The sequence below is a fragment of the Cyclospora cayetanensis genome, unplaced genomic scaffold, assembly GCF_002999335.1.
Source record: "Cyclospora cayetanensis isolate NF1_C8 unplaced genomic scaffold, CcayRef3 CcayRef3_contig_24, whole genome shotgun sequence".
Lineage (NCBI taxonomy): Eukaryota > Apicomplexa > Conoidasida > Eucoccidiorida > Eimeriidae > Cyclospora > Cyclospora cayetanensis.
The window spans coordinates 78,697-96,619 of record NW_020312192.1 but is presented as its reverse complement, the minus strand read 5'-3'; the positions used below and the strand labels follow the sequence as shown (position 1 = coordinate 96,619).

The window sequence follows — 17,923 nt, the reverse complement described above, 5'->3', positions numbered from 1 at the left end:
TCCTTCCTTCGTCTCTGAGGGACACCGCATCTCAAGTATGCTTTCGTATCCTGTTTCCTGCCACAGCGCGGTTTTACTATGACTGCCATTCTTTTCAGTTACCCCTTTACCAGTTTTAGGGCCTTCGTGTGACCCTCTGTGCAATGTTTCTACCTTCAGTGACCTGCGCTCCCTAAGAGAGCGAGCAGTTGAGTTCTTGCTCTTGTTGAATTTTGAGGTACAACCCGGTTTTCTCAGCAAGCAGCCTTGCACTAGAATGTGGAATTCATTTCTTGCTTAATTAATGAAGTGATTTCGAGTAAGATATCAGGTTCTTGTGCGTGGACGAAACCAGACCCCGTGCCTTCGGCTTATGTGCTAGACCGCAGCCTCCACGTCCCACAGGACACCTGAGCCCTCTTGGAAGCGAACAAGAACGCCGACCCCCCCTTTTTGTTTGAAATAATAGCTGAAATGTACGAGAACACTACGAAGATACATCTTACATGACTTTTTGCAGCTTTTCGCCTCCATTCTCGTAGAGACGTTTCTCGACGTGTCAGGAGTCACCTTCACAGAACTCGCTGACACACCACACCTCCGCTCGGGTCTACATTTTATTGTTTTGTGTTTGCAGCTCACCTTTATTGAGTCTTCGCGCTCTTGTTTGTCTTGCCTTGAGGAGAGCGAGGCAATTTTTGGCTGTGAACTCGGCGGACAGTGCCGCTCCAGGTCCTCTGTCCACCTTTTGCTGTTTGATCACTCACTTGACCCATGGAACACCTCAGACGGCTGCTCTCGCGGTCCAGTAGAAAGCCGCCGAAGCACAAGCCTCAGCACAAGCTGCTAAAGCATCTGGGAGAGCCCACTTCACCGACGGCACAGCACTTGCTGTCAGGGGAAGCGGAGGGCCCCTCCGTGCCCTTGAGCTTTAAGAGTCCACAGAAATGCTCAAAACAAAGCCTTATTGTAGGAGAAAGCGGCTCTTCGTTGGGGTTGCCTCTCTCCAGAGGCTTCTCCATTGACTCCCTCTCCTTACTTTTGCATCAGCCACGCCTCAGCGAGAAAGCCGAGGCATTAGGGGCTCCTCCATCAGAGTCACTAGCGGCAGCAGCACCAGCGCAGACGCCGTTGTCACTAGCGAAATGGCAGTCAAAAACCTCAGAAAATCCCACCCTTCTCGCAGCACACCCACGAGGAAGGCCTAGGAGCAGGCCCTATCCCAGGTGTTCTCCGTGGACCCCTTGTTCTGCCGCTGAAGAGGCGGAGGTGTATCGGCTTGAATCTCTGCTCGGACAAAATGCCTCGCTGAGGACTCGAAAGCCCCTAAGGCAGACTGCAAAATGCATCCCTGGCGGCAACAGGCCCGCGACTCTGGGGCCCCCATGCAGCCGTCGACACTCAGCACTGACTGCCGACGCCTCCATCTCGCTGCTCAGCGAGGAACGCGAGTGCTCCGCAGCGAAGGCTGCCGCAGTGGCAGCCGCTACGCTGCTCTCTTCTTGTGCGTCTGAGGCTACCGCTTCCCCTCCTTCCTCTCCCTGTGCTCTTGGTGCTGCTGCTGCCGCTTTGGCTACTCCTGTGGAGGCTTATTCTTCCACAGCATCAGCAGCCTCAGCCGCCAACGTTTTGCAGCTGCCAGGCCTTCCCAGAGCACGCGTTCTTAGGGATCCTCCTCCCCTGGAGCGCCTTGGCCTGCGGTCGGCCGCAGGGGGGCCCCACACTCCAGCAGCAAGCGACCTGCAAGGGCCCCCTATCCCGGCTGAGCCGCAAGGCACAGAGCGAAGCCCACCCCCACTGCCTGACTTGTCGAGATGCATGATGCCAGCAGCTTCGTCGAACAGTGAACCCGCATATACGACGCCGACACCAGCAGAAGGTGAAACCACACCCTCTACGTGCCCCCAGACGCCTCCTGATGCTCCCCTGCTGCAGTCTAAGCGAGCGCAGCTCTTAAAGCCACAGAACACCCGTAGAAAATCAGTTCCACTGCTTCTAAGAGCAGCTGCAGAAGAAGAACTGGGTGCTGAGTCAACTGTAGGGGGGGGCAAAGAGGCCTTGTACGAGGGCATTTCGCGGATTGAAAAAAAGGCAGAGATGACATATTTTTCGCCAGCAGCAGAGGCGACCGGTGCCGCTGCAGCTGCCCTCACTACTCATAACAAACCAATGCGACAATCGCGAGAAAAATGGATTCAGCAGCACCACCACCACCACCACACGCAGCAACAGACTTTTCAGCAACAGTGGCGAGACCATCACCTCCAGCAGGAGTTGCTGTGGGCGATGATGGCGTGCTCTGCTGCGCCTTTCGCTGTAGGAGAGCAAGGGGCGCTCTGTCAGACATCTCTAGCCCTTTCCTGGAGCCCTCCAGTTTTTCCAAGTCCTGAGGATTTCCGTATTTCAGAACCTAGGCCCTCTTACACCTTCACGCAGTTGAGTTGTGAGCAGAAACAGCAGCAGCAGCAACCGCCGAGTGAGAGACGTGCATCAGCCTTCGTTTTGCCGCTGAGACCCTCCGCGCTGGTCCGGATGTCGCAAACTCTTCGCAGACAGCAACAAAAACAGCACCAAAAGCAGCAGCAAACCCAGCACAGCAGCTGCAATCAACACAAGGCTTCCCCAGTCTACCGCTCTCATAAGACGCACTACGAGCCTCAGCAAAGGCAGCTTCTGCTGCCAAACTATCAGATACCACAGCCTTGTGAGCAGCAGCAGCACATCGCAGCTTTCGGCTGTCTCCCTGCCAGTAGGGAGGGTAGCGAAGACGAGCTAGAACAGGTGCAGCAGCTAGCGCATGTGCAGTATGCACAGCAGCAAGTACAGGGCAAGCGGCAGCAACCAGACTTGCAGCAGCCGCCACTTTTTACTGCAACTCCGTTCGGGTTCAAAGCGCTTTATCCATGGGATGTAATTACAGCTCTCTCACCGGTTGAGATCAGTGACTGGCAGGGGCCACTACCGGTGGGGGCACCGGAGGGATTGCGATCCCCTGAAGCCTTGTGGCCAATAAGTGCTGTAAACCTCACTGCGTATAAGGCTCCACGCGTTCTGGATAGCTGGCAATTTAGCCCTCAACAACAACAGCAGCAGCTGTTGCTACAACAACAGCAGCATCACGAAGGTCACCAGCCGGCCGTAGACTGGCAATGGAATATCCAGCTGCCTTGCAGCAGCTTTCACAGCGCTGGCCAGTACTCCTGCAGCAAGCAGAGGTGCAGCGTCCATGGCTCCTACGAAGCGCCAGCAGCTGCTGGAGTGTCATATAAGCAACAGCAGCAAATGCTGCAAGAGCTAGAACTCCAGCACCAGGCAGCCGCCTCTCAGCAGCAGGGCTTGCACGGCGAGAGCTTCAAGGAAGACGAGGTAAATGCGACAAAAGCTACACGTCTCGATGAACACACACAAGTCTCTCATAGAGACGACATCTCCTTACTTCACCAGCAAACTCAAGAGCCGCAGCAGGATCAACAACCCCAACCGCAGTATTCGACGAGCACAACTGATCCTTCTTGGGGGTCCTGGCCCGACGGAGCACACAATGTTTTGCCAAAAGCATACACAGCCAGTGAAAACAAGGATACTGACGGCAGTAGCATTAGCAGCAAGAGCAGCTGTCACAGCAAGGAGCTTCACCACAAGGGAAAGGAAAGGTGTGGGGAGCCTGCCACACTGTGAGGTTCAGGGCTTTCTTCCCGTCGGCAAAAAACGCCAGTTCCAAGCCCCCTTGAAAGAGGCTACCCACGATGAATGCAGCAGCAGGCAGCAGAGCCAGCACCACATGTGGATTCTACGGGTGAGAGCACTAAAAGACGTCACGGTCTGCTATCCTGCCTCACTAGTGTATGTGTTACTCTTTAGGGCTGGACTGTTACTGCTAGTTCTTAGAATTTTGGATATGCGGATCTATATTCTGAATCCTGTGAGCGTTGCCATCAATACAATGCGAGCAGTGCTGTATACTAGCCCTTTTCGAGAGGGCACCCCAGCCGGGTTCGCCCTGTGCATTCGCGGCTGGGGGAAAGGGGCCTTTTGCAACTACCCAGGCAGATAAAAGGGCTGCCAAAACGCCTCTTTTGGTACACAAATAGCTGCGCAGGGTTGGCTGCCAGCTTTCCCCATTTGTGCTCAAGTTTTTCGTGCACTTTTCTTTGTTTCTTTGCTCTCCCCGATTTAGCTTTAGGAACAACCACATTCCCCTGATCGCGCCCTTAACCAGTACCGGTATACTCTACGCAGTAGATATTTTGTATAAAATTTTCACATTATGGTGTGTACCAGCTGCCCTACCCATTTCGTCTAAAAAGTCCACAGGGTCACTTTAGGCGTGGGGTGCCGCCGGGTGTGCAAAAATTTTGTGCTATTTCTCGCTGTCACCTCTTCGGGCTGATCAATATAGCTTTTGCTTAAAGGCTCAAATATTTCTGCTCCACAAGCCACAACAAGGTAGAGGCATGCATGAGTGTTCCACGCTGATTGCATGCGATAACAAGGCCCCAGGGATTTGTTTCACTGTGCTGAGGTACCCCTTGCATGGCTTCAGTGCAATAGACTATTACCTTTCCACATTATTAAAATAGTCTTTTGTGAGCGCCCCAAAGCTTAGGGTTTATCGGCCTACTCACAAAGAATTGCAACTCGTAATGGTCTAGAGAACTCGAAGGGCCCATTTATAGGGCTCTGTGTTGCTTCACTTCCCTGGTTCTGAAGCCCTTAAATCCTATACATGTGCACCACTCAACGGTCCCTAAGAAAGTTTCCTGTGACGCTGTAGAACTCCCGGATAGCTAATCTGAGACTTTAAGGTCTACATTTGGCTCTTTGTCCTCCCTGAGAACCTTTAAAGTTTGGGCTCTTGTACAAAAACGCAGCCTCTTTGCCAGCGCAAACACCTGTTTGACCAGACTGTTATGAAGGAGGTATTTCCTAGTCAACCATCCTGGACCTGGTTCCTTGTTGCTCCAAAATGAATTCTCTTTCTTTCTTACAACTCGAGGCCGTGAGGCAGGCGTCCAGCAAGGTTAGCCTCCTGTTAATACCAATCCGCTCTTCTTGTATGTACTTCGCCTCTTCTTTTAAAATGAATATTTCTCGACCCCTTTCCAACTTGGCCTCAGTCACTTTCTTGTCTTGTAGTTCGTCCTGGGGACAGCACTCCCATATCCATTCACAGCACTTCTTTCTTTACCACCCGTAGTTGATTACTCTATAGTAGCGTGCTCTTAGACCAACGATTAGACATTGTCTGTTCCCTTTTTCTTAAGAAACGGTGATTTTGAGGCTCTGGAAAGTTGACCCCTGCCCCAGAGGGAGGGGCATTAGGGAAAAGCTTCCAAGCGGACTGTGGGGGGGTATAAGGGACTTGTGGATACGGTCAAGGCAGAAACTGCATCCACAGAAGTCTAAGTTTTAAAGTAAAATTCTGTGCAATTATTGTGGTGTGTGAATGCTCTGTGCAGGCTCCGGTAGATAGAACGGTGGGGGAAAGGCTGCTGCATTGTAGACGCACCTAGTGTCCAAGTCCATCTAGCAGTGCAAGCCTTCTAGAAGGGCGTCCACCTAAGCAGGCGAATTCGCGCTTGTATCTGTCTACTAGCTGTGAATACAATTATAACCAATCGCAATAAAAGCACACTGACATATATCCCCAATCGCCAATATGTAGGCGTCGGTGCATGTTGAAGATACTCATCGTAAAGACCCGTGCTGGGGGGCTCGTGACAACGCCCTAGCTTAGCTGCAGTAGTCTTTCTAAATCGCATTTGCTGTCTATTGTCGATATGATCTACGTATGTACGTGCGTACGCGCCTGTACGGATGGGTGTGCACTTGCACGCCTGTCGCTTTACAGAGGAAGTCTTCCGCCCACAGACATGCCCTGTAGAAAGCATCAATGAGGGCCGACTGTTTTTAATAGGTTGCCAGCATGTCTAGCTTTAAGGTGCTCAAAGACATAATCTTCTGGGCTTCCACGCTCCCTGCGTATATCGTCATTCTGTATGGTTTTGTGTGCTTGTTCTTCATATGCGTGAGACCTCAGGTGGCTGATCTGGACGCCCTCTGCACAGCCCTCAGTACAGTAGTATTTTTCTCTCGCTTAGATGAGCCGACAGTTCAGAGCCTCGCTAAGTGCGTGCAGTACGAGCGCTTTAAACCTAGGCAAACGGTTTTCAGCTACGGCGACTATGGTGACAAATACTATTTACTGCTGACGGGCAGAGTAGGGGTAGAGGTTCCCGTGCCTCAGCCAAACGGAGCAATGCACAACCTGCAAGTTGCCATCTTAGAAGCAGGGGCAGGGTTCGGGGAAATGGCGCTATTGGAAGATATGCCAAGATCAGCTACAATTCAGGCCCTAGAACCAACAGAAACACTTTGTAAGACTTTGACAGATCCAATGCTAGACAAAGACTCAGCGCAACTGATTACCCTATACATTGCCGCTTGCGGAATCATCAAAGGTTAGACAGCCGGATAGCCCATGTTCCTCTCGACTTGGCGGCCTGTTAGAAAGATGCTTCTTAAGTGGATCAGTGGCTTTCTAGAACGGAATGAGGGGCGTTTCGATATGTGTTGAGAGCAAACCAAAGAGTTGCCCATGCCTTCCCAGTTAAGCTGCATCAGGAATCTAGAGCGAATGGTGCATACGTACCTTCAGTGCACTGCTCATTCATCAAGGTGCAGATGACGTGGTTTGGCTAACCTGTGTGATTCCTCGCAGCGCTTGACAGAGAACACTACCAGGCCCTTGCTATGGAAAAACATAGAGAAGTCTTCCACCGCAAGTCAGCACTTCAACCTCACAATGAGCACTTTTAAGTCTGCAGGCATGCATTGGCTCGACGTGCTAATGTCCAGCATGCGCATACTACTGGACAGAAAGCTACATCCACGCACATAGTCTAAAAACAAAGTTTTGCCTGATTCTATGCGTACTTGCGTATGCAAGAGGGATTGATACATTTACCGTGTGTAGTAGAGGGATTCGCTTGCAGGCAGGCATTTGGGCCAGCTGGCCTGTGTGTAGAGAGTCCTACACGGCTCGCTACCCGCATGGTCTGCACTAAGAAGCAAAGATGCACATGCATAGATAGGGGCTTCTACCACAGTGGACGCTGGCATTAGCGCCTGATGGAGTACCCACACATACAGATTTAGGTACCCCTGTTCTCATCTAGCGGTCCAGCGAAAACACCGGTAACGGTAGGCCCCTTCGCTGCACGTGATCACTGCGGAGAATTATCCATTGTTCTTATTTTTGCAGCGTCAGCTTTTTGCAGTGCCTCCCTTTCCTCGTTGGCTGCCCCACAGGGGACATCAAGGCATTGGCTGAGCAACTAGTTGAGAAAACCTACTCGGGGCCTGAGGTAAGCAAAGAGCTCAAAGGTCTGAGCTTCAAAGGGCAATGCGCTTGTTAAAAATGCAGCTTATCTCGAGCTGGCAGGGCGCTCACCTTCGGGCTCAGCAGTTACCTAGGGAGTAAGACATGGGAGGATGCCTTCAGGTAATTGTCCGTCAAGGCCAAGAGGCCACCCAAGTTGTCTTGGTGAAGAGAGGGTCCGTGCTGGTGCTGAGAACCGTAAACACAGGAGCCAAAGGGAAATTCTTTGATCTAAGAAAGCCTGCAGGAGGCTCTCCCTCCAGCATCAACGATCTGGGAAGGTCTGTAGGACTTAAACACAAGGAAACTGGAAATGGCCAGCAGCTTAGATCCCAAGCCGGGAAGCAAAAAGCAACCAATAGTTCAACAAGTGCGCTACAGGTAGACGGTTGAGTTTCAAGGTATACACTTTGATGGTTATTACTTGGCCCATTGCTGGAACCCAACGTATAACTCTACACGCGAAGAGAACTGTCTACCCTTCATTGCGTAGTGTTCCTACATGCCGACAGGCCTTATTACCGGACTCCGTAAGTTCTATTGTTTGATTAAGAAAGGCTTAACCAGGGCTCAGAGTTTGGCATTGTTTTCAGAGACAAGTATACAAGAGACGGACTGCCAGAAAAAACTGGTCCTCCAGGTTGCGACTCTGGGAAAGCAAGCTACGTACGGAGCCCGCGAAGTGCGATAAAAAATGCGGTCTGTGCTGCTCATGCTGTTGGGGATGGCCACTGTGTCTCTCCCCGCACATCATGCCTTCTCTATCCATTGTGTTGTAGCTCTTCGTAGTGAGTTTAGGTCCACGTGGATTTGCAGCTGTGTCGCGTGCTTGAACTGAAGTCGTTCGCAGAGCCATTGCTGCTGCTCTGCGTAACAGCATGAAACCCCCGCTTTCCCTGTGCCTGGTGCTGCAGATTCTAGAGGGAGAAAAGGCAACGGCAGTTCAGCAGCGTGGAAGCACTTACAGCGCAACCCTTGTGGCATTCCCCGCCGCGCAGGTGAGGATAAGTGGATCCGCTCAAAATCTGTGGTGTTTAGTAATAAACGATCACCACACTTGCGTCAAATCCACCCAATTACTTTTTGTTTGCTATTGTAAAACATCAAACATATGTCATTTTTGTGTGCCTAGAAAGGAATTATAAGGTAAAGATAAGTTCTATACCTACAAATGCCAGCTTTCAGCGTCGCTGCATGCACAGTACGCAGCCTTCCCATATGAAGAAAAGTTTGCCCTTGCTGCTGCTCTCGGGTGCTGCCACAGATATTCGTTATTGAAAAACGGCTGTTCCTGAAGGTCAGAGCTGCTGCGCGTGCAAGCATACATATCTTTTCACGAACTAATGTACAGAGGGTCATCTTCATCTATAGGTGTCTCTTTAAAGGGCACACAAAAGCAGATAAGTCTTCGTAAGACTCTTCTCTTATTAGCGGTTTGCGTAGCTTGACGGACATATTTTTGAGTGGGGCAGACACAAGGAGTTGTTGCTTTCTAATTGTTTTGGGGGTGTGTAGACACTGACAGAGCCCTTGCGCCTCTGCTTCGGGTTGGCAAGCAGCCCACTACCGTCAGATGTCACTTTACTGAGACACTACTTCCAATCTGTCCGCTGGGAACGTTACAAATCAGCGCTGGTTGATGAGCTGCCCAAAGTATACAAGTCAGGCAAACACAAATAAAGGCGCGGCAATAACTCCCCTGCGACTACTTCTGCTCCTGCTGGATATGCCGGTGCCATCAGTGGGGAGGCAAATGGACTCATTGTATGTAAGGGCGGCGCTAGAGCTCGCTCTGCGGTTTTTCGATTTTGTTGTTGGTGTTCTGTTTAGATTTGAGCGCGATCGGACATGCCGAACAATACGCCAGTGGGAGTTGCCCCCCAAAGTGCCTTACACACTCGCGGATACTCTAAACACCTATTTGCCCACTGTCGACGCAATTATCTTAGGGATCTTGCCCAGTTATGACACCTGTATGGCACTTTCGTTGCCAGTTTCCTTCTGTTAGTCTTCTAGGCACTTGCGTAGCACCTGAGGCTGACGAGCTAAAAATGGCGCCATCGAGACAGTGTTTGTGCGTCACTTGCATGCTGACATTATCTACTGCAGGGCTCCGCATGTCCGTCCACATATATTTTTGTACCTTTGCACACACACCGCTGCTTAAATTATATATCTATCTGTTCGGAAATAGGGACATGTGACTACGAACTCCATATGGAGCGATGTATAGGGGGATACGTATATATCTGCATGAGTATCTAAATTCTTGGCTCTAAGGCATGCCTCTGCCTCGTCTGCCTTCCTTTTAGGGGCGCGCAAGATCGCAGATTATCCGTGGGGTTTATTTGCAGCCTGCTCATCTTTGCTGGAGGTCGGTAGTGGACTGTGTCGCTATCCCCGTGTGTCAGCGGCAGTCACTCTCATGGGTCGGCTCTCTTGATGCACTCCAGGAGAAAGAAGACTCACAGCATGGCGTAATATTTATGTCGCAAGCACTGAACAATGTACGTTAGCAGTTTCGATCCCCAGGCACGACACCGTAAACTATCTGTGTAAGCCCTTGGAACTCGTGTGAGTGACGGGATGCTGTCATAAAACATGGAAGCCGTACGGTCCAAGAGACTAAACTTCTGATTGGCTCCTCGCCTCAGGTCGTACAGACTCTCGAAGAGGAGCAAACGTGTGGCGGCCGAAGCAGCCACCAATGCCGCGACACCAACCGGCGCTAGTGCATTTCCTCCATGTTGCCTTGCTTTGACAAGGCGCTGGGCCCGCTCTATGGCTACAGTGTCTCGGCAGCCACAGAGGTGTACTGCAGCTGCCAACACACTGAGAGCAGGGCCAACAGTGGAAGTTACCCCTTGGCTGGTAAACCGGTAGTTACTTCAGGCACTGCGAAGCCTAACAAAAAAATTAACGGCATCGCGGCGGGTGCCTCAGACTGTGCTGCCATTAAACGTATAGGGCAGCATTCTGTCCAAGGACGCCATTTTCACTGAAGGACCCATTGGAAACTATAATTTAAAAAGGTAGGGTAGCTCAGAGTACTTCTAGAGGCAACCAGAAGCAAAGGGGCTCTCACTACGCAAGAAAAGAAAGGGAACCTCACGAGCACCCCTCCCTGCAAGGGGGCTCCCCTAGTGCATTCTGGGCACTCTGGAGAGCTATTCGGCGTCCCTCTAGCCAGCATATCCCCCACGAAGGGGTAGGCAGAGCAGAACATAACGCGGCGCCAACTTGAGCCCCTCGTTCTTTCAGAAAATCACTCTCTTGGGTCTCCAGGCTATGACTTCTCAGCTCGGAAGTGCCCCTTACATGCCATATACCAGATATGACCGCATTTTGCTGCTGAACGTCTTGTGGATCGGATTCCGGAGACTGCTGCCCCTGCTGCTCATGCTGCTGTTGGGTGACCAGAGGTATCTCTGTCGGAGCATCTGCAACCGCCGCTGCTGATGCTCTTGCAGATGTTTCACAGCCATTCAAGATCTCATGCTGCCCCAGAACATCTCCAGCTGCAACAAAGGACTTTGCTAAGCGGGAAACGACGTCCATGGCGTTAGTGCGGCCCTCACTCTCACTAGGCACCTGTGTAACCATTGCAGCGGCTGATATTGCAAAGCCAGCTAGAGGGTTCTGTAGGGGCACCGGCCGCTGCTGTTGCCGCCACTGCTGCTCCAGCTGCTGCAGTGCAAGTCGTTCCTCCTCTACAGCCGCAGCAGGAAACGCAGCCCAAGCTCTCCCGGTGCATGTGAGAGTAGCAGCAGCTGCTGCTGCAGCTGCCGACGGCGGAGCGGCAAGAGTTGAGGATCTGGGGGAACTTTCAGGGGTACTGAAATTTCAAGCATGAAACGAATCAAATACCAGATATACCTTGGGCTAAGGTGGCAAGGAAGGGACTCTTGACTGCTGCTTCTCCCCTTCCAATACACTTTGAACTCTACGTACAACGGTTTCAGTCTCTGGACTGCCATTTAGAGGGACCCACGCTGTTGTCATGAGGTATTATATTGCGGCTTCTTTGTAAGGCATTCGGTGCGATATTGCTTTCTGCCATCCTTACTTGGTTAGAGCCAGGGGGAAATTCATCCATAACTCCCATGCGGGGGACCCAAGGGGGCTTTCCGGAGGCTCCTGGTGCTCATATGACCGCGTAGACAGAAACAACACTTCTGGGATCAGCTGCTGCTTGACTGTACGGAGTGCTGCGTCTGCCTTTGCCTGTGTATCGAGGAGCCTCCGGTGGGTTTCTCGAGGGAACCCCGGCCTGAAAAAAAGTATCCACCGGCAGGAGCAGCAGATAAATATGACAGCAGATAGATAAGAGGATAAAATAAGAAAATTTTCTGTGGGATGGTGAGCAAGCCCAAAGGAAGAGTGACACCAGAGCGCATCGGGTGTGGGGCCCCAAGTGACCCTTGAGCCTCCAACTTGTCCGTTTAGCTCTGTTGGAGTTCTACGGACGAAGAAAGCTGCTCAGGGCTAGAAAATACACATGCCAGAAAAATACACCAACAGAGAACAGAACACGCCCACAATTATGCGGCAGGGACAGTAGAAATATTTTAAAACTACACAAGGCAACGGAGATCGTTATGAGGACCACTTACGGCACAGGACGCTGCCGTTCAGACGTTCGGGGGGCGTCCGCCTCCATCACAAAAAGCAGGAAGCGAAAAATAAATAAACTGCAATATGAACGTAACTTCCACACGGGGGCAAGCAGCCCCAAGAGTTACGGGTTGACCCTACATTGTGCGGGGCCTCGCAAAACATTAGGGGCTCACACTAATTTGCATACAGGGAGGCGACAAACAACGGTAGAAATACTCCACATGTATTCCTTTATTGCAGACTGACACCTTCCCTCTGTGCTGCTTCTTGCCTTCCAGAGACACCATTCCTGCTATTTACAGTTGCGTATATGGGCTACCTGGGCAGCAGAAACGAAATGGCCCCACCACCAACTGTGCTACCGGTACATTGCTGATGGGTCTTGGATGAAATAATAAGCCTCAAACCGCTAAAGCGAATCATGCTACTCACGAAACCATCAAATTTTCCCGGCTCGCCGATGGCCGGATCACGGGAATTCAAGCCTGTGTCTGGAATGCTTCTGATAGGCAGCCCAACCTACGGCCGATACACAGAAAATATGGATGTGTATCACCAGCATATTTCGCACTGCTATCAAGGATTGTAGAATACAGTGCAAGGGTTCTGCTTTCAACAAAGCTTTCTAGGTAGCTTAACCTGATGTAAATTTGGAAGCCTTGAATGAATGCGTCTACTAAGTGCCCAGACTGACTATTGTGGGACCAACTAGGTCCCAAAGGCACCAACTGTTGTTCCTCCTAAACCTTGGATAGAATTTTTGTTCAGGGCACTTAGCAGTTCAACAGAAAAAAGAGTTTGTGCTTAAAATCAGAGTACCAATCTTAAGCTTCTGTATTCGATTGGAAGGCATCCTTCGATCTGGCATAGCGGTAATCCCTGCAACAGGTTTGTTAGGTAGAGAGTGAGCTCGGGGACATACGTGCAAATTAAACATCTAATTTTATTTCCTACATTAGCAAGCTACTGTACGATCTACAAAGGAGATATGTCTAGTTCAAACAACAATATCGAAATATCAGACTATGGGCGAGTCTGGCAATGGTAACGGCTTCACTAGTAAGCGAAGAGTGGTCTGGTTCATTTACCTTACTGCTGATGTCAGGCTTTCCTTTAACAGCTCACGATATTCCGGACAAGCATAGTTTGCGCGGCAACACAGAAGCAATCGGCAAAGACTATCAGGCACGCTTTTAGTGATCATTCCACCCGTAATCGCAATCATCTGGGGCGCACAGTTCCTGACCCAATTGGACTACATGATAGGCTTCCAACTGTAATACCCTGCTTACCAGGCCATATACACGTAGTGTTACTTATTATAACTCAGGGAGATATTAGGTATCAACTTATGTTATGGGTCCTACAATTTCGTCTAATGCCGTACTGATCCGTGCTTGCAAGTGGTTGTTTATTGCCACAGTAAAGATGGCAAAGGGGGCTTCTACATGCTGAAAGGCGGCCAGAGCAACATAACGATCATGTGGTTGGTCAATTGTCCTCCCATAGTTTCATGCCCGCTTTGCTTTCAACGGCTCTGCCTCAGTGAGCGATTAGTTTTGCTGACAACACAGTAGCGGCATGTATAAAGAAGCAGCATCCGTGCCATGTGCGATGGCTGATGCCGTGCCTCTGTGCGATCTATTTACTCTTCCTGGAAAGTTCTAAAATCTTCATGTTTCACAGCTTCACGAGAACTGCAAAACAGGAACCGTGGATCTATCGGCCCCGCGCTGGTGCAATGCTCCCCCCTTTGCCTCTGTGTATAGGCCTTCAGTCAACGAGCAAGCAACTTTGCATCCTAGCACCAACGAATTTTAAAGCCTGAACCATGGCACGCAAGATATTGGCCGATCCATTCTGCATAGTAGAGGCCTCTTCGCTCATAGAGGGCCGCTTTCTTATAGCTGACCCTTGATCCTGTACAGGGGGTGACTGCCTGAAAATACGCTGATCATATAAGGCTAGAAATTGTGAAAGCAGCAGCTGGATTTCACTCGCGCTGCTGCCTTGGCAGCTGTTTCAAGAAAGAGGGTGTCGACGCCCTGAGCTGTTTCCGCGCACACTGCGTAAAAGTGGGCTCCAGCCGCAGATGCTGCTTTTCTCCCAGCATCAGCAGCGGCTACTGCAGCAGTAGATCCACCTGACTTGGCGGCGACCAAGGCCATTATGGTATTCTCAGCTGCGTGCACAGAAGGGAAAACAAATCAGACCTCTTTCCTGATTGCAGTATCGGAGCCGTGCTTGAAACCCTACGCTCCAAAGCTGCACTCTAAACTGGACAGAAGCACCGTATCAACTCCCGCAGTGCCAAAGGCAGATACAGAGAAAGCATGCACCCTTGGCGCTGTTGCGGGGGTCACGCTGCTAGCTGCAGTTGCAGTTTCTGTAAATTCCACATATCTTTTCTCGGTTCAGCTGCCCTCCCGTTACACGTCGTTGGGCACAAATGGCATAGTGCACATTTCTTTGCACAGCTTTTATATCTAGACCTTAGTATTAAGACGGGGTGTATCGGTACCAGCTAAGGATTTTGCTTGCTGCAGCTGCACGAGGGCCTCTTTCAGAGAGTGGGGGTTCTCCGAGTCAAAGACGCACATCATTACATCCGCGCCTAGGAAGGCCCCTTCTCCCGCCTCTGCATACACGGGAGCCCCTGAGAGATCCACGAAGTGCAATCGGACTGTCTCTCCAGATGCAAGCTCCACATCCTTCAAGCCAAAGTCAGAGCCGATGGTTTGATTCGCTAAGGTCCCCCACAGCTGCTCGTGGGCTCCTGGAGAGACTCCAACAAAACGCCGCTCACAAAAACGCCTAACCAAGCAGCTTTTACCACTTTTAGGGGGCCCAAAGGTAACAACCTTGAGTCTCAAAATCCGTGGAGTCTTGAAAATCCTCCAGACCTTGCGAGGCAGGCGAATGGGCGTCTCACACTTGGTGCTACTACTATTTTTGTCTCCTGCAGGTGGCTCGGGGTCATGGCAAATAAAAAGGGGCTCTTTGCCAAAGCCTCTTTTTGAGTGCCATGCACTAGTACTATGGTAACTCTGCCACTCGAGCAGAGTGGCTGCTGCCTCAGTTCCTGTTTCCCTTTCCGCATCTCCTAATGCTCCTGCTGTTTCTCGCACCTCCACCCTCGCTAGATCCCCTTTTGTTTTGAGCGCTGCTGTTTTCGCATACAGTGCCTGCAACTCCACGTTTGCTGTGTTCAATGCTGCTAGGTTCTCTAATCCCACAGTAGCAACAGCGGGAGCTGCAGATGCTGCAGAGGCGCTTAAAGACGTCAGTGCAGCGTCTGTAGGAGCATCGTTCAAAGCTGACATGGCGGCTGGTGTATTATCGTACTGAGAGGAGCACTGCATGGGTACTCGTTTACCGTAGCGCCCACAGTGCACCGTCGAAACACTTGCTGGAGGACTGCTGCTTTCTTGAGGAGCATGAGGACATGAAATACTCCCCTGATGAGACGTGGAAATATCGCTGATCCCTCGGGAGGAGTCGGCTCGTGTTGCACTCATACTATTAACCCCCGATATTTTGTTCTCTGAGATCTCTTTTACCGACGAAGCTACTGGACAGTGCATCCATCTTGCTTTTAGCGCTGATGTGACGTCTTCTGCAGCAGCAGCTGCTGCTCGACTGGCCCCAGCAGCACATGCAGAGAAGCCTTGTGTCGTCGGCATGCTCCAGCAAACCTGAAGTTTTTCTAAGGCTTCTCGTGCCTCCACAAATCCTCTGCGTTCCCTGTCGGCAGTGATAAGCCGGAGTAGCCGAGGGTGGTGCACTGGATGAGACCAGGAAGCCTCTCTCTGCAGGCCAGCCTTTGAAGCATGCTGCCTATAAGAAAGCATGTCGGAAGTGCTTGCTCTGCGGCTTATGCTCATACTCTGTGCAGCAATGGGCTTTATGAGGGGACATAGCGCTAGTGGTGGGGTTTGATGGCGCTCCGGCGAATTTGAGCGCAGCCTCCCAGAGCTCAAGAAGGGCCGCGTCCACGGAGGGACTCTACGTGCCAGCCTCGTTTCCCCTTTACCGTCATTCTGCTGCTTTTGCTCCCCATTGTTTTGCCAATGTTGAAGCCCATGGCTGGCCCGGGGCGTCCTACAGTCATTCCGGGCCCTTCGAAGCCTAGAGGGCGAAAAGTGGGCAAGGTGGCACCGTGTTGGCTCTTCCCCAAATAAATCAGTCGGTCTTATATTTTTACTATGTGCTTGGTTTGCTAGGTGCAGATGTTTTGTTGCTGAATCAGGGCCAGGAATCCCTGGAGGGGCCACCGTAGGTCCATTGGCGGCTTCTGCGGGCAGTGAGCAGACGGCAGGAGCTTTTGAAGGCGTGATCCCCACAGCATCTACAATCGCCGCAGCCTCTGGGGTAGTTGATTCTTCTGAAACATATCGATCCTTGGGGATAGCTGCCCAAGGCGCCACCGACTGGCTTTCTAGTGGCTGCCTGGCCGCGAATGCGGGGCTCTGTTTCTGTGAAAGTAATTTTGAGGGTCGTTCGATATTTCGGCACAGCGAGGAGCACAGACTTTCAGCAGACCCTGATAAAGACGACATCGACTGCCTAAAATTATTATCTGACACTTTGGCAGGGCCTTGAAAAGAGCCCCCCCATGGAGGGCGGTCTACATCCGACGTAATCTCCCAGGACTCGTCTGGCGTGTGGTGCTCCTGCGTCATCCCTGCACTTGCTTCTGCTTGCTATTAGCTTAATGGAAGCTAGATACTTCATACTTGAACAAGATTGTGCTGAAGATTGTGCCTAGAAGTCCCTCAAGACTCAGAAAAACTGTCCAAAGATGGACATGACAGCTAGAGAACCCTTTCGAACATTCTAAAAGCAGTTTTAATGCGGCTCCAACGTTTCTACATTGTTCCACGCGGTCCTATTTAAGTACCCTTGAATTCAGCCCGTGACCCAAGGCAGCTTTGGGGTTGCGACCGAAGGAGGAAGGAAAACTTTATCAACGCCGCATACAACAAAAGCCTTACACATGTGTGCATATTGAGCTAAATATGCCCATTAAGCCGAGCGAAACCATGTGGAATGGTTTTGGTGACGTCCACAAGGATTGCCAGGTGACCTTTGATCAGCATGTCATTCTAACGAACTCACTCTTTGCCTGGTCTGGCTCTTTAACACCCAATTCATATCGTTCCTGGGGGTAAAAAAGATGAGTGGACGACTCTGCCAAGAACATTGGTTTCAGTGGGCTTGGCCGCATGCCCCGCACCTGCTGGAGGGAAAAACTGTCCATATTTGCAGGGCAAAGACTCACAAATGACAACTTCTTGATTACAAAATGGGTGTCCATAGAGCGGCTTTTATTTGCATACATTGTTTATGGCGATACTCTACATTCGTCGTCGGTACTTTCGAGCGCCGAGATCCGTGCCATAAACTGCAATCCCTTATCGCCACGCCTCCGCCGCAGGGGGCGTTTTGATTGCATGTTTCCCCGCCTACAGGTGAAGAATTACTGCTTCAAATGACTGAAAATGTGGACACACGATATTAATACAATATGAGATTCCTATATGTGAATCTTAGGGCTCTGAATTGGCGTTTCTCAAATATCATGAAATGTGATCAGGTTTCGATACTAAGGAAGCAAGATGGGGGAAGTGAGTGTGTGGAGACTGCTCAAATAGCTGTTTCAGGTCTGAAGGTCTGTAACTTTCGTGTTCACGCAAACAGATTGACTGTCTTTTATAATTTTATACGACTCATAGGTTGGATGGCCATGAACTGTTCGTACGATGTTGTCAAAAACCACCCCAACAGCCGAACGCAAAAAATTTTCAACTTACCAGAAAGCTTCCTCTATACCAAAAAACTTGAATGTTTTGTGAACTAAGCAGTTCAAAGAGAGCTGGCATCATAGCTTTCTTGCTCAGAAGCTTTATCCGGTGTACGCACGGTTCTTGCGGCGCCTGCATCGTG

At 50.8% G+C, this 17,923-nt stretch overlaps 4 protein-coding genes across 4 annotated transcripts; 2 read left to right on the top strand and 2 right to left on the bottom strand.

The window, feature by feature from the left end:
- Positions 1-753: 753 nt before the first annotated feature.
- LOC113147477 lies at positions 754-2,687 on the top strand. Its single transcript, XM_026338199.1, has 4 exons — positions 754-1,522; positions 1,754-2,159; positions 2,394-2,575; positions 2,623-2,687. Exons 1-4 carry the CDS (start codon positions 754-756, stop codon positions 2,685-2,687), a joined length of 1,422 nt encoding a protein of 473 aa, XP_026193984.1.
- A 2,258-nt stretch (positions 2,688-4,945) lies between these two features.
- On the top strand, positions 4,946-8,505 carry LOC34617764 (cAMP-dependent protein kinase regulatory subunit). The gene is made up of 7 exons (XM_026338198.1): positions 4,946-4,999; positions 6,020-6,356; positions 6,701-6,764; positions 7,244-7,346; positions 7,484-7,741; positions 7,854-8,042; positions 8,275-8,505. The coding sequence occupies exons 1-7, from the start codon at positions 4,946-4,948 to the stop codon at positions 8,503-8,505; spliced, it is 1,236 nt and encodes a 411-aa protein (XP_026193983.1).
- Positions 8,506-9,825: 1,320 nt separating this feature from the next.
- LOC113147476 lies at positions 9,826-12,914 on the bottom strand. The gene is made up of 5 exons (XM_026338197.1): positions 12,797-12,914; positions 11,427-11,835; positions 11,057-11,195; positions 10,479-10,999; positions 9,826-10,228 (listed from the first exon to the last, which is right to left on the bottom strand). The coding sequence occupies exons 1-5, from the start codon at positions 12,912-12,914 to the stop codon at positions 9,826-9,828; spliced, it is 1,590 nt and encodes a 529-aa protein (XP_026193982.1).
- A 1,027-nt stretch (positions 12,915-13,941) lies between these two features.
- LOC34617763 lies at positions 13,942-16,659 on the bottom strand. The gene is made up of 2 exons (XM_022731120.2): positions 14,499-16,659; positions 13,942-14,159 (listed from the first exon to the last, which is right to left on the bottom strand). Exons 1-2 carry the CDS (start codon positions 16,657-16,659, stop codon positions 13,942-13,944), a joined length of 2,379 nt encoding a protein of 792 aa, XP_022587304.2.
- Positions 16,660-17,923: the final 1,264 nt, after the last annotated feature.

Excerpts from the sequence above, each read along its gene's own strand:
- LOC113147476 (XM_026338197.1), bottom strand. The coding sequence starts at position 12,914 with ATGTTTAATTTGCACGTATGTCCCCGAGCTCACTCTCTACCTAACAAA. Across the intron at positions 11,836-12,796 it reads AATACAGAAGCTTAAGATTG|CTTTCTTCGTCCGTAGAACT; the intron begins GTACTCTGATTT and ends AGCCCTGAGCAG. Across the intron at positions 10,229-10,478 it reads GAGCCCCCTTGCAGGGAGGG|CCAAGGGGTAACTTCCACTG; the intron begins GTGCTCGTGAGG and ends CCGGTTTACCAG.
- LOC34617763 (XM_022731120.2), bottom strand. The coding sequence starts at position 16,659 with ATGACGCAGGAGCACCACACGCCAGACGAGTCCTGGGAGATTACGTCG. Across the intron at positions 14,160-14,498 it reads GCAAGCAAAATCCTTAGCTG|CTGAGAATACCATAATGGCC; the intron begins GTACCGATACAC and ends CTGTGCACGCAG.
- LOC34617764 (XM_026338198.1), top strand. The coding sequence starts at position 4,946 with ATGAATTCTCTTTCTTTCTTACAACTCGAGGCCGTGAGGCAGGCGTCC. Across the intron at positions 5,000-6,019 it reads TGAGGCAGGCGTCCAGCAAG|GTGGCTGATCTGGACGCCCT; the intron begins GTTAGCCTCCTG and ends GTGAGACCTCAG. Across the intron at positions 7,347-7,483 it reads AAACCTACTCGGGGCCTGAG|GTAATTGTCCGTCAAGGCCA; the intron begins GTAAGCAAAGAG and ends GGATGCCTTCAG.
- LOC113147477 (XM_026338199.1), top strand. The coding sequence starts at position 754 with ATGGAACACCTCAGACGGCTGCTCTCGCGGTCCAGTAGAAAGCCGCCG. Across the intron at positions 1,523-1,753 it reads TTCCCCTCCTTCCTCTCCCT|GCACAGAGCGAAGCCCACCC; the intron begins GTGCTCTTGGTG and ends CTGAGCCGCAAG. Across the intron at positions 2,160-2,393 it reads AACAAACCAATGCGACAATC|GCCCTCTTACACCTTCACGC; the intron begins GCGAGAAAAATG and ends TTCAGAACCTAG.